Here is a 14,695-nt window from a genome sequence, read left to right as displayed (position 1 = left end):
AAAACAAGGCTCATGGTACAGAAAACAGAAAAGGATTTCTAGTATTCCAAATCATTACTCACCTCAAAATTTAAGAGAGCATGGGAAGTAGTCATTTTAGGAAGCGACTGTAACCAATGATGCTGGAAAATGGCAGCAGGAAATGTCAGAACTGAGTAGAGTTGAAAACCTGCTCCACAGTTCAAGACTGCAATTGTCGGGGTTTGTACTGTACAGCTACAGTCATTTTAGAGATGCTAGAAAGCCTTTCTGAGCAGGAGAAATTTAAGCAAGAGTAGTTAAACTTGCTTCACCCAATTAATATGTTGACATTTGGATAAAGTCCTCATATTTTTTCTTCTACAATTAACTTCTAGACTGATCATTACCCAACATTAATCTCTGAAAGTTGTGGTATAAGCTTAATAAAGAATGTTATAGGTTACATGCCTATGTTACCATTGAAATACTACCAAAACTGCTGGCAGTAGGATAGCAACTTACCAATGATACAACAGCATTAGAAAAGAATTTTTTTCAAACACCTGCTAGGGCAAATCTTTGTCTTACAGATGCACCACAGGGTCTGTATAAGTATACAAAATAGTGCAGACTTGCTTTATAGTGTCTTCTCCTGAAGACACACTGGCATGCAAGTAATCTAATGACACAGAAGCAGCAGACTTGCCTTTGTGGAGGAAGAAGTCATAGCAGCAAACAGTTTTTTCAGGCGTAAAAGGCAGGTCATACTAAATGGCACCAATACAGCCAAGTTTGAAACCAGGCATATAATCTGTATCAAACCTAGAATTTCCACATCGAGACCTAGCTCTTGTTCCAGTCTGACTTGGAAAATACTACAGATTGCTTGTGGAGGTTGTAGCTTCTGGGTTTAGTTTTTCAGACTCAAACTCATTTTAAAATTTGAAATTTTCCATTCTATAAAAACTGGAAAAATATCAATCAAAGAAAATATAATTTCAATAGCCACATATTATTCCATAGCATGTCAGTCATGGTAGTCTATTACTGACATATCACTGAATAAAATAACAAAGAAAGTGAAACTTTAAGGTGCGTTTAGCAAATGATTAGCCTTCTCCCATGTTTAGCCTTCTCTCCCTCCTCACATTTCAGGCAGGGATAATGCTTACTTCATAAGACTGCTACAGAAATACAACAAAATCCAGTAAGTATTATTTCCTTTCTAGCCTGTTTAGCCACATGTTAATGACACAACCAATGCTTAGCCTAGACTGCTTAGCATTACAGAAGTCGCTCATAATACAAAACACACATGCACACACATGGCTGTTCAATATGTTCGGCAATCAAATACTTTAAGACATTTATTTGTGAATAGCCTCATATTTTTGGGTGGAAACACAGAATAAAATACTGCATTCCTGACATATCTGAGCAAAAGCCAAGTAGACAAAAAACAAACCTCATACTGCAACCTCCCTGGGGAAATCTTTGTTTATTTTAATACTTGTTCAGTCAGCTGTCTCCGTGAATGACAAGGTTTTATCTCTAATGTGAATGGCTTCGAAGGCTACTTGCATTATCCATTCTTCAGCAGCTGCTGCTGAAACCACAGGGTTGCAAACTTGTAATTAAATCCAGCTGCCACTACTGTGAGTTCAGTTATATCGAAGTGAACAGTAATGCCTCGTGGTTGCTGGCAAGATTCTGTCTCCATTTCTAGACAATGTAATTAACTCTTTTGCCCCTTTTAGATGAAATAAACATCAGCACTGAAGAATGCTGTTAAATGACTGTAAAATAGTATTTATATAGAAGAATTCTGTTGCAGTCATTACACCTGAGAAAACAAATTTCTAAGTGGATGATGGCTAACAACAAATAGCTGTTTCCTTAAAAGCACTGACAGTACACCCAAAGAGACACAAGGCACAGGATGGAAGGAATTTCCTGTAAAGGAGGTATGACAGCATACACTAACAGATCTACACTTAAGCATCTAGAATAAAGCAAATATCAAGATCCAGCTTGAGAGAATTGCAGGCGAGGGCTGAAAAGGAACCAGTAAAGGAACCACAGGCCTTCCTTTGATGCCAAGATCATTTTTTAAAGGCCATTGTCCATGTCTTAAATCAGACAGAGATAGACTCCTGACTGAATAGCTGCATAGGCACACTTCTAGAGGCACATTTTTTTCTTTTACAGTCAAAAACCGTTCATATCCGTGTGTCAAAGTGTTTAGGTCAGCAAAAACAGCTACCTGAATTTGACTCTCGGTCATAATCCTTGAAATGCTGCTCAAGAAGGCTCCATTTCCTCACTTTTATAAGAAACATTGCAATGACAATGCCTCAAAAACATTTCATGGGATTAAAAGCAATCAGCAATGACATGCTAGACTAATGCCACTGAAGTAGAAAGCAATAGTCAACTGAGCTTTGTTTGTGAAGAGTTCTCTTATTATTTGTACCTCTTTGGAAACACACAACAGTCCAACTACTTCTGAGGATGGGTGAGAAAGCACAAGAGAAGACAGAAGCACCTGACCTCTGACTCCAAGCACAAGAAGGTTAAAGAAAGGGGAGAGCTATCTCTTGAGAGGAGAATGACATGCATAACCATCTCAAAATTCACTCTGCAAACCTCCCAAAATACATCCATAAAGATTAAAAAAAAAATCTGCTGGATATTCTGCCAAATCAGTTAAAACGCTAGGTTATCTAGATGCTTTTTTAACATAGGGTTTGCATACAGAGCTGCATAAAAACTGCATGAACTGGGTGTTGGCAAAGGTCTAGCCACAGTACCATGCGCTAAACTCACCTGTATTACCCAACATAATTGATCGTGATCTAGCTCAGATACCTCTGCACTGCACTGAAGCAGGCAGGCTGGATACCCAAATAAGTTTGCCCAGTCACAGAGATCAGCGGGAGTCATGAAATAGAATCCAGATGTTTTTAGAGACTCAAGGTCTGTTCACTCACCTTTTGATGAGGGCAGGGGAAACGTACCTGCAAGCACCTCTGCACAACGTTCACCTTTGCTATGGTTTGCTACCACATTTCCTGAACCAACATCAAATAAATGCTAGCAGCTAGAAAGCAAGTTTTCTTCCATTATTTTTCACTTTTACTTTTTGCAACAAGTACAAAGTAAACAGCCTTTTGTACCAAAGACAATAAGGGTAAATTTGCTCTCAAGTGGTATTCTTAGGTTCATTTACTTTTGACGTATTTGTTTGCTGTTTCACTACTGCCGTCTGTCTACCTGTCGCTTTGTACTAATGGCTGCAAAGCCCAGGCACTCAAGAGCATTTCAGCAAGATGGGCTGATTATTATATCCTGTCATATCTAGGTGAGACCCAGTCATGATTTTTCAATCAGTGTTTTACCATTCCCATTTTAAAATGGCAAAGCTTTTATTACTCCTAGCTTTTTAGTGGCTACTTTAAAAGGCTTTTTATCTGTAGAGGTTCATATCTTACTGACAATGAAAGGTGTTCCTAATAGACAACACTGGCAAAGACTAGATGTGTATGAAGAAGGAAGTGAATGCTGGGGAAGGGTAAAGAAAAGAGAATGGAAAGGTTGGAAGAAGCCATGCTTTCGGGTTTTTTTTGAATCCTTCATAGGATCTTGCTTGCAACTGGAATTAATCACTGAATCAACTGTTATCCATCATTAGAACAAATAATGTCATTTTATCTTAACCATAACTTTTTTCTTGAGAGATTATAGATAGCGTGGACCTTCTGCAGTGTTTTGTGCACTACATTTGTCTTTTGCAAGTCTCCGCGCAGAACATTCAACTCATCTTTCTCATGGGTTTCTAACTGGCTCCAGCTCTGTGACACTTTATATTTAGGTCCAAAGTTACATTTGTATTACATTTGTGACTATATATGTCTATAATTTATTATTCAAATCACAATCTGTTTTAAGTGTCAGGATAGCTATCAGTTGCCATCAAAGTGCAGAATACAGGAGACAGATTAGAAAAAGGTATATTACCATGAGACCAAACCCAGAAGGCATTATTCAATGACAGCAGATGACTGTTTTGAAGGACCTACATGTAGGGCTTGACATTGCATATTAGAAACAGATTTTTTAAAAAATACTTCATAGGTGGGGTTTTTTTCCTTTTAAAACATTTAAAAATCTAATGTGAAATTTACATGCTACATTAAGGCTTATTAAAAAAAACAAGAAAGAATCCATCAGTGCATATTTGTTTCTCAGATTTTCAAGGCAATTAGATCACTGAAGTGCTGAAGGTCTCCAACTATCCACTGAGACCAGAATCTGCTAAAAGGTTACATCAGAAGACTTTATCATGGCTAAAATTTCATTAAAGTTGATACACTAATTATGGACTGAAAGAGCAAGACACCAGTGTTTTTCCCTTTTTCCTACAAGTAAGACAGGATGAGATCGATTGGTTTTAAGTAGTGTAAGACATCACAGAAAAAAAACAATCAATTCAGTTCACTAACTATAAATAACTGCTCTGATTAATATACTCATTTTGAATGCCAAAGGTCTGTTGGCACATTTTCTCTTGCCAATACTTTTGATTAACCACATAAAATTGCCTAAAGCATTTGGTTTATATAAAATCCTTTATAAACTCAATTTTTATCCAAATTTGCTCCTGACAAAGGATGAATTAGAATCATAGAATGGTTTGGGTTGGAAGGGACCTTAAAGATCACCTAGTCCCAACCCCCCTGCCATGGGCAGGGACACCTTCCACCAGACCAGGTTGCGCCAAGCCCCATCCAACCTGGCCTGGAACACTTCCAGGGATGAGGCATCCTGGGCAACCTCTCTGGGCAACCTGTTCCAGTGCCTCACCACCCTCACAGGGAAGAACTTCTTCCTTCCATCTAATCTAAATCTACCTTCTTTCAGTTTAGAGCCATTACCCCTTGTCCTATCCCTACCTGCCCTTGTAAAGAAGTCTCTCTCCAGCTTTCTTGTAGACTCCCTTTAGGTACTGGAAGGCTGCCTTTTCTCCTCCAGGCTGAACAACCCCAACTCACAGCCTGTCCTCATAGGAGAGGTGCTCCAGCCCTCTGATCATCTTTGTGGCCCTCCTCTGGACTCGCTCCAACAGGTCCATGTCCTTCTGATGTTGAGGCCTCAGAGCTGAACACAGTACTGCAGGTGGGGTCTCATGAGAACAGAGTAGAAGGAGAGAATAGAATCCCCTCCCTCGACCTGCTGGTCATGCTTCTTTTGATGCAGCTCAGGACACATACAGTAAAAAAAAAAAGCCATAAAAAACTCATGCAGTAAAAAAAAAGCCAAACAAGAATCATTCATCATTTCCAAGCACAAGAAACAGAAAAGCATACTAAAGGACTTGCTTAAATAAGTTCTACATAACTAGTGATGCTTCCCAGTTACTACAAATGACCAAGTGTCAAGCTCTTACGACAGTCCAAGGGAAGAGCTGGCTTTGTGCCTATACTTCTCTATTGTTCCTATGAACTCTCAAGCTACTTTGAGTTGAATATCCCCATCCCACTATATCAGTTGGTTCCTGCCCTAATATTCCTCCAAACGATGCAAGGATTGTCCATCCTTTGAAAAATTACACAAGCCCTGTTTTTTAATGGATATGAGGTCTGAAATAGTTTTTGAAATGCAAGGACAGCATACTTTCATCATTCATACCTTCCTTTCTGCTTTTTGACTTGAACAGCATTATCTTAGTTGCCTCTGTGCTTATAGACTCTCTGGACTTCTGTGCCATCAAGGAATCTTTAAGTGCTGTCAAGCTTTTATATTGCTTCTGGAAGGGCCAAAACTGAATTTGTAGTTCTTGTGAGGCTTCACAGCCCCCACCTGAGGCAGAAACAGGCAGTGCCATGACAGCAGCTTCCAAGGTCACCAAGAAGCAGATTGCACAAGAAGCATCAGAATGAACAAAGCGGTGACAGCAGGACACCAATTTAGCCCTGACAACTCCAAGCTGACAGAGGCTGATGATACACTGGGGATTACATTGAGAAATACAAAGGCTGCATTTGGTACGAACTCACAGGATACCAGTGTGCTACAAACAGTATCAAGGAAGGTGAAGAGATGGAGACTAGGAGGACCACCACAGTAATAATACCAGTATTTTCATATGAAATATGATACTGATTTTTAGTTAGCAAGAAGGGAAATTTGAAGAGGTCATCCCTATTTTAGACTGAGCAGATTTCTAGATCTCCTTTTGGTTTGGCCTTCTTGCCTACAGGACCGCTCTACACAAATCAAGTGTACAAATTGCTACGCCATACAAAGACACATCTAGCTTTTTTAGCAAGAACAGAGCTGTCTAGCCAACTCAAGTAGGACTTTAAATCCAAAGCCACCTAAAATAAGTTAAATAAGGGGGATTTTTCAAATGCATGTTGGGCAGTAGAACACTCTTAACACCGAATAAAAATCACCTGAAACACCCTTTGAAACAGTTTTAAAGGAACTCTGAAATCTTCAGTGTTGGAAAGAATTACAGCAGTGATAAATACTTACTGGATTCTCAGGTCACTTCATCGAAATCAAGGGCTTATGCATTTGTAACATGACCAATTTATATTAAGGTTGTTTAAAACCTAGACTGCCTGCTATTCCATTGAATTAAAACAGTTTGCTTTAGAACTGGCTGAGATGTCAGCAGCGACTACTTCCTTAACAAAACATTAAGCATTAGTTGCTGGCCACAACCTGCCATGTAAGAAGTAAAGACATTAAAACACCATCATATGAAAGTGCCTCAAGCTGCTCGTCTCTACTGTGTGGTTCACACATGACAAACACAAAGGAAGTGCCACGGTCTACTCTTAACTTCTGATGAGATGAAGCATGTCAACACACGTCATTAACTGCATTTGTTGTTTAAAACACACTCACGTTTTCAAATTTTGCTACTTGGAAGGGTTTTGGATACTCCAGTACAAGAGCACTGTTATTACTGTGACAAGTGCTAAAAAGGACACTCATTACCACAGCCCCTAATTCAGGCACAAGCAGTTGCACTACTTTGAAGTGCTTCAGCACATACCAAGCCAACAGGATGCTCTCAAGCTGTCAAGAGCTCACATGACACTGGTGCTCCTTTACTGCCGTATAAAGCACCAAAAGCATCTACACCTTCATGTTTGCTATCAGCCAGTGCTTCTTAATCATGAGAACAGAAGGTATCGTAGCCAAAGAAAAAGGTACAGGAGTGATGGATCATTTTTCCTGGGAGTTGAAAAGGAGCAGAGGAAGAACAGAAGAGCACGTCCCACTAGGAGCAGAGGATAATCACAAGGTTTTTTTCTACTAGAAAATAGGTACCTTTCTATCCTGAGCAGCCTAATCAGTCATCTCTACTTCCCTTGCCGTGACTGGCTCACTACCATTTCACTAGTGAGACTGAGTCATTCGGAGCAGGAGAATGACTCTGCTAGGACAGAAAAAAACCCTGATAATCTTAAAGAGATTACGTGCCCTAAACTAGAGCAATCTGAACATAAATTATTTTTGCACCATCCTCTTCCACTGTCCCTATGGGCTAATGAAGAATTTTCATGTTAAAAAAATTTGTCTTCAGTAAAACTGCATGAGACTAGTAGCCAAAATAGGAAAATAAAATGCCAAAACCCCTGGCAACAGCAAGGGCCTTGCTATCAGCAGCACTGAATAAGAATGTTAAAAACTAACCTACCCTCACAAATACTGAAACATTATCTAGTTCCACTGAGAAACAAAGATCCTGAAAACTAAAGACATCTCTACATCTCTATGGGTAACAGATCCACAGGAGTTTTAAGCTTGCCATTTGCTATTTCAAGGGACCTACAAAGAATGAAAATTTGTAGCACCATTTCATGGATATATACTGCCCTGTAAGGTTTGTCTAGGTCTTCAGTCTCAAAGAAGAAAATATGCATCCCTACAACAGACCAGAATGGCAGACAGGACATTAATCAGAAGTTTTATCAAATAACTCTTTGCAGGAAGAAATATTCCCTAGAGGAAAATGGAAGAAAAAACTTTTTCACAGTGAATGAAAGAGCATTTTTAGTTGCAAGAAGATACATCAGAATTCATGCAATTTTAATCAGTGGTTTCAAAAAAACTAAAAAAACCAAACAAACCACCTTTAAGTAGTTCTGTAGTGTAAACTCTGATCTACCTGGACTAGGAGGTGCTGACATTTTTGTTTACTAGAATCTTTATATAGTTCAATATCTTAATAGTGTGTGACCAGAGTTAAGGAAGAGATTGACAGCTAGTCAATGAACTGATGAATATCTATCTCATAAGCATTTCATTTTAGCTACCCATGCAGTGTGCATTTTGCCTTTATATACACATTCCAATGCTATTATCTTACACTTAATTACTTAGGTCTCAAAGCACTTTACAAAGGAACTAGCTATCATTATCAACATTTTGTATATAATGAAATTGAGGCATAGTGGTTTAATTTGCTAAGTTATTGAACTAATATCCAAGGTCAGTGGCAGGTAAAAAACAAAGCTCTTATCTCAAATATCACGTGAGCACTGTTTTCAGCAGACCACACTGCCTCTCAAGATGTGGTAAATGCTTCCCAAGCACACAATCTTTAGTAATCTACGTCAGGTAGTATAAAAGAATTGAAAATTCCACCTGCGTTACAGCAAACATTAACAGTGTAAAATTTAAATATATTGACACTTAATCTGCTAAACACTGGAATATCATGATCAGCTTTCTTCAAATGATTAAGCTAAGATGACAAACATCATGTCATCATAAGATGACTTTCCTGACAAGTCTGCCCTGGTCATTCGTCATCTACTTTTAAATGTCTTCTGATAACGCCCATTGCCTCAGAGATGTTCAATTGTAGTTACTCTTTCCTAATTATGGTAGCCTCTTGCAAAATCTTTCTAATGCTGGGATTTTGTTTCAGTCATGAACTTATAAAGCCTGTTCAGTTCTCACTCTTGCTTTTACTTCGAGTATTAAAACCAGCAGGAGGCACTTGGTAAAACCAGCAATAACTTGAGGCTTGGTGACAAAAAATGTTTGAGTCAAAACTAACCCCTCATTTTGTGTTGAACAATTTTATGTACATGAGGAGTAAAGTTATCCTTGTTTGTAGAATTTGGAATGCTTTCACTAGCTGCATGTCCAAGCAGAAGTCCCAGGGCTGAATTAAACAAGCTAAATGAAATTAATTTACTTCCATGTCCAGCTCAGGTGGCTAGCAGGCCTTGAACAAGATTACCAGGACAACTAATGAATAACAATGAAAGCAGCACTGCAGCAGATTTTATTCTTGGCTCTGGGGTTTACAGTTTTGTTACAAGTCTTCCCTCCCTTTCACTGGCTCAAGAGAAATGGGAATCTCAACTTCCAAACAAGTTTAAAAAAAAAAAAAAAACAAACACAAAGAAATACAGCTTACAAGTTTACATCGTAATTGATATAAGTCTATTATTACAAGACAAATTGCAGCAGACAATGGAAGAGACAGCTCAATCTGTTACTGAATCCTTGTAATGGCTATATGAAGAGCTCGACCATTTCACTCATAAATCTTTCTTCTAAGTTTTTATTGCTGCTTGTGTGGGTAAAATAATAAAACTATGGAGTGAAGTATACAAGAGATGCAGTAATGCATTTCTAGTCACAATTACATAAAGCTTGTTACAGGAATCATAACCCTTTCAGCGTCTAATCAGAAATAACATTGTGTTACAGGCTGCTAAAACACAACATTATATCTTTAAAAAAAATCATTAGATGCGATCATGCCAATTGTGAATAATCATCTCTGCTACAGATTGCTATGATGCACTGGGCTGTCATAAGTCATTCTTGAAAACCTGCCACAAACTTTCTGCAGGACAGACCAAGACAAAGCATTTAACAACTTGATTTCTAGCAGGCTGACCTCCTTACTAACTTAATGGCAAATATAAACTCAGTAAAGAGGAAAAGCCAGATCAGAAGATTCTCAAGATTTATGTTCCCATTTATTTTTTCAAGTAGCTGATTTTCATAATATTTTTATATTAATTTCTTGTCTATTGTCTGTGGATCATAGTGCCCAGCCAGGAGATCATGAGGGCCACTGCACAAGTGAAACTTTAGAATTAGCTGTCAACACTGACTGACAGAAACAGAAAGATGATAAGCAAAGAGGTTGGAGAGGGGGAGATATAAAATGGGATACAGGCAGCAATTTTGCTCAAATGAGTTCAAGTACAGTTATGAAATGCCCACGGTTCCCCCTCTGTCAGGAGATTGACAGGAGGCCACAACACCAAAAGTGACAGAAACCAAGATTACAACCAAGGATACCCAACGGGCAGATTTCTGCCAGTAGTTTGTGGTCTCATACCCAGTTAGAACCTCCCGTCTCCTGTAAAACCCCCGAGAGGGTTATCCAAACACTCCTGCCAAAGAGGCAACTGAGGGATGCAGTTTAGAGGTACAGGGAAGCGTGCCTCTGTACCAAAGACAGTCCCCTTTGACAGCTTCACATAGAGTATAATGTTTTCCACTAACATTCTATAGCACTTGTTCCAAAAACATAAACCGTGGTTTTCCTGGCACTCCTCTGTTCCACCGAATCCTCAAAGCAAAAGATGCTGCTAGGAGAGATTCTTCTTCCTTTGGGTTAAGTGTTGGAAGGAAAACAGTTTATTTTACAGTAAGGTTGCACAGGCAAGCAAGGAGAAGAGGACAGACTAGACTTAATGATCATTTAAAACCACAATATATTACCATTAAGTAATGCAGTCACATGAAATTCAAGCTACTTTAGGAGAGCAATATTCCAACATCAGCCAGAAAAACAGAGGCTATAGCTGCTAGTTTCACAATACACTTTCTTTAGTTTTGCTTGCAACAGATATGATACAAACCTCACAAGCATCTGACTGGAGACACCTGCAACAGTTAAAAGGCCTTACACTCTAAATTACCTTGCTTTTGTTAGGCAGGTGAATTGTCCATAACATTCTTTCTGAAAGGAGGTTTTTCCCTTCAGAATTTAATTTATAAACTCACTCCTGCCAAGCTGCGATAGCAGCTACTGTATAAACCTGAAAATGATGACTACTGAAATTCCATTCAAACCTTAGCAATCAATAGAAAGCAGACAAACCACCAAGATAAAAGTTCCACCCAACTGCAAAGAGCCAGAACTGCAGGATACCTCACATCATTGTTTTTACAGTGTCGGCAGTCACCAACCTGTGAAACAGAGACCGCACAATCCCATTTCAGTTTGAAAATCTGACCTGTGCTATCCACAGGCTGCACCCCCATAATCCGCCTGCTGGAAATGCTTTAGTGCCGTAAGTATTTCCAAGCAAGAGAAGGAGACTCAAAAGACTAGCGAAGACAGTTTAGAATTTGCCAAGACTTATATTACATTTGGTAAAAGCTTATTATATGAGCTCCTTAGAGATCCTGATCCTGCGTACCTTGAAGCCAGCTCTGCTGTAAGTCAATATCAAAGCAATCTGCATTGGTGTCACTCTGGTTCATATCAAGTTACATATATAAACTTACTGGTTCTATAGGCAGTAAAGAAATACACAATTACAGCATCTCCCTTGCAGTTTACTTAACTGAACTAACATTGTCTGAAGGCAGATGTTGGCACACTGATTTGATGTCAGCTGAAGTTTCATTGTAAAGAGCTCTGAATTTTATTTAAATGCTTGCTTATAAATGAAAAATGTTGTTATCTACGACCCGGTGTCAATGAAAACAACCCTGTTACAATGTTTGCTGACTTGTTGCATTTCCCACTTACCATGCCTACTGCAACTCCAGCTGCTTTATTACCTTCACTGAAGGAGGCTGCTGCCCATACAGACACAGTTGCTTTGGTGCAGTGAGCCCACACAAGACCCAGTCTATCACACAAGCCTTGATGGAGCCCAGAGATCAGAATAGGACAGAGGTTATGAAGCAAGCATGATACAAGCCACGTATCAAATACAGAGCTTAGCTTTTCAGCTTTTAAAGGGATTGTTGCAGTTATGTTCCTTCTCACTTATACTTCATGACAGACAAGCCAGGTGAGGATGTGAACACACTAGAATTCAAAAGTGAAAAACCTAAATATTCAAAAATCTGCCTTCCTTTGAACAAAACACAATGTGCTTCAGTTGAAAAGGAAATTATCATTTGCCTAATACAAAAGAAATCCTTTGTCCCAATCACAGCCTACTCTGAGGGAATGACTTTCCCCCCCTTAAGAAGCCAAATGGATGCAGTTCTATAATTCTGGAGATCTTTACACAGTACATGATGGTCTTATTTCACATAAATTACAAGACAACCCATTGTGGGTTTATCAGATTGTGAACCAGCATATGAGAGAAAAAGATTCTCATTGAGAGTGGGTGATAGTCTAAGTCACATAGAATTTAGTCTATAATATGCTAGAATACAATTACCGAAATGAAAGATTGATGCATAAATTACTTTAAGAATACTAGGAAATATTTGGTAGTGATCTGTAAAACCAGACTTCCTACTTTCAGATGCACCAAAAGAAGTCCCATGAAAAAATACATTTGGTTCATTTGCTACATTCTTTACCTACTGCACAACCTGTTTTGACTCAAAATTCACTTTCACAAGGGTAAAAGCAATGCTGAGAAATTTACCAAGAGCACCACAAGAACGTGCAAGTTCAGAAGCAATAGAAAGATACTCCACTGGGCACCACTGCTCGTATTCAATGGTATTATCCATTACAGAAACCCATCTGATATCAACCAAATTGAATTTTCATCTTGCTTTGTTAAAATTCAATACCAAAAAAGGCAAATTCTGGAAAATAAGTGAATGACCAAATAAGCAGTTAGAATGCAGCAAAGGCAACTTTAAGTCAACATTAATAAAATATTCATGTTTTAACAAATATTGCTAAACATGCATTTTACCCAAACACCAGATGCATTTGAGACAATTTATGTTCAACTCACCATACTGGCAGCGAGGACCCTGAAATCCTGCAGGACATTGGCACATCTGGGATCCTGCTTCAGAACATTTTCCTCCATTGAAGCAAGTGCCAACACTGCACAGCACTAGTGCACACAAACAGAATGAAACAGGGAGGGGGGGTTATTGGTTTTGTGCCAAGGATTCTCCAAGAATTGCCTGATCCTGTCATAGTCCTGCTGTAACAGGAACTTCCAAATAAGAAGAAATCCAGCTTTTTATTTAAGTGGAAAGGCTAGACTGCAACAGAAACTTGTTATCATGGGTGTAACTACCATGTTAATATGAAGAAATTTAACTTCAATAAAAATAAGACTAAGATAACACAGTTTAACCTGAAGATGCTTCAGAGGCAGAAAACAGTTTCTTAGGACTCGAAGCACTGCCTGAATCCAGAATGACAGAAGAGAGAGATGAGCTGCTAAAGAATAATGCAGCAATGGTTAAGAAACACTAGTGTACTAAAGGATGTTATATACGTCCAAGGGAATTACAATACTTCCCTTCTTCCAGGGCAGAACATTATTTATTTACAATAAATGAAATTCCACATACTTGAGCCAAACTTACAAGGAGTATCAAATATAAAAGAATAATTCAACCACTTTGGTGCCTTAAAGAATTCAAAGCAAGTCTGCACTGCTCTTTCAGGGAGAAAATAATTTTATATTGCCACTGGTATTCAAATATGTTAAATTCCTTTACACCAGAGATTAAAATACAGATTGTAAACATATCTTTGACTTCTTACAACTAAACAGGTGCACACTAAATATGTAGATTCAGGTTGAAACTAATGGGAATACCTCTCAGGCTTGGTTTTGTTTTTTAAATACAAAGAGAAAATCATAAAAGCAAGCTTTCTGAATGCAGCCCTCAAGTTGGTATGAAGATTAAAAAATACATAGGAACAGATGCTAACTTTCATACAGAAAATACAATTACTGACAAAACAGTAACAAGACTAAACACCGAGTAGATTGCTATCTTATACTCGTGTCTTGTTAACAGTGGCTAAAGTGCTTCCTTAACATTTAAATTAAATTCCATCTTCTAGGAAAACATCCAATCATGATTAGAAATTACTGATAGGAAAGGGTTCTCATCAGATGGAGAACCATAGCGCAGAAACACAATTGCTTCAATGGCAACAGCAGCAGTGAAAGAGCCAAACCCAGTCAGACTCCGCAATGACTGCTACATCCAAGAAACAAGCGCCTTACAGCAGATTTCTTTGCATAATTTGGGTAACAGCAATAAATTTGGTTGGCCTGTCAAAGCCAGGCTGGCACAAAAATGCTGCAACAACTATAATCAGAAATTCAGTTTCCTCTGTTTAGATTAAAATTAGAGATACTTGGTAATTTTACATATGACAGCTTTTGTATTTTTACAAGAATTTTCTTTCCCCATCAATAGATTACCTCTTTATAACTGGAAAACCCAGTTATAAAAAGCAAGAAACAAAATCCACCTTTCTAGAAGTAAGCATCAGTAGGGAAGTAAGGCCTAAGGATGTAATCTCTCAGTTTGTCACAGTTTTGCCATCAACTTACAGTGCAAACAGCCAGGTTCATTGTCATGTTGGACCCATCCAGGGCAGCACTTATAGACAGTTTGACGCTCCATTCTGTACATCTGCTTGTAAACTGTGTAGTACCCAGACCTTTGAAGAGAATAAGTTTAAGAGAACAATCACAACTTCTATTCCACTTATTCA

At 38.5% G+C, this 14,695-nt stretch overlaps 1 protein-coding gene across 1 annotated transcript in view; it reads right to left on the bottom strand.

Annotated features, from left to right (window-relative positions):
• LOC142032581 (uncharacterized) overlaps positions 1 to 14,695 on the bottom strand; it is a 204,933-nt gene that overhangs the window by 175,150 nt on the left and 15,088 nt on the right. The window contains exons 3-4 of the mRNA XM_075031353.1: positions 14,532 to 14,641; positions 12,957 to 13,061 (exon numbers count right to left, since the gene is read on the bottom strand). Coding sequence (XP_074887454.1) covers positions 12,957 to 13,061; positions 14,532 to 14,641 — 215 coding nt within the window. The remainder of the gene's footprint in view (positions 1 to 12,956; positions 13,062 to 14,531; positions 14,642 to 14,695) is intronic.

This window comes from Buteo buteo, chromosome 7 (assembly GCF_964188355.1).
Source record: "Buteo buteo chromosome 7, bButBut1.hap1.1, whole genome shotgun sequence".
In the NCBI taxonomy this organism is placed as follows: Eukaryota; Metazoa; Chordata; class Aves; order Accipitriformes; family Accipitridae; genus Buteo; species Buteo buteo.
This window is presented reverse-complemented; position numbering and strand designations above follow the sequence as displayed.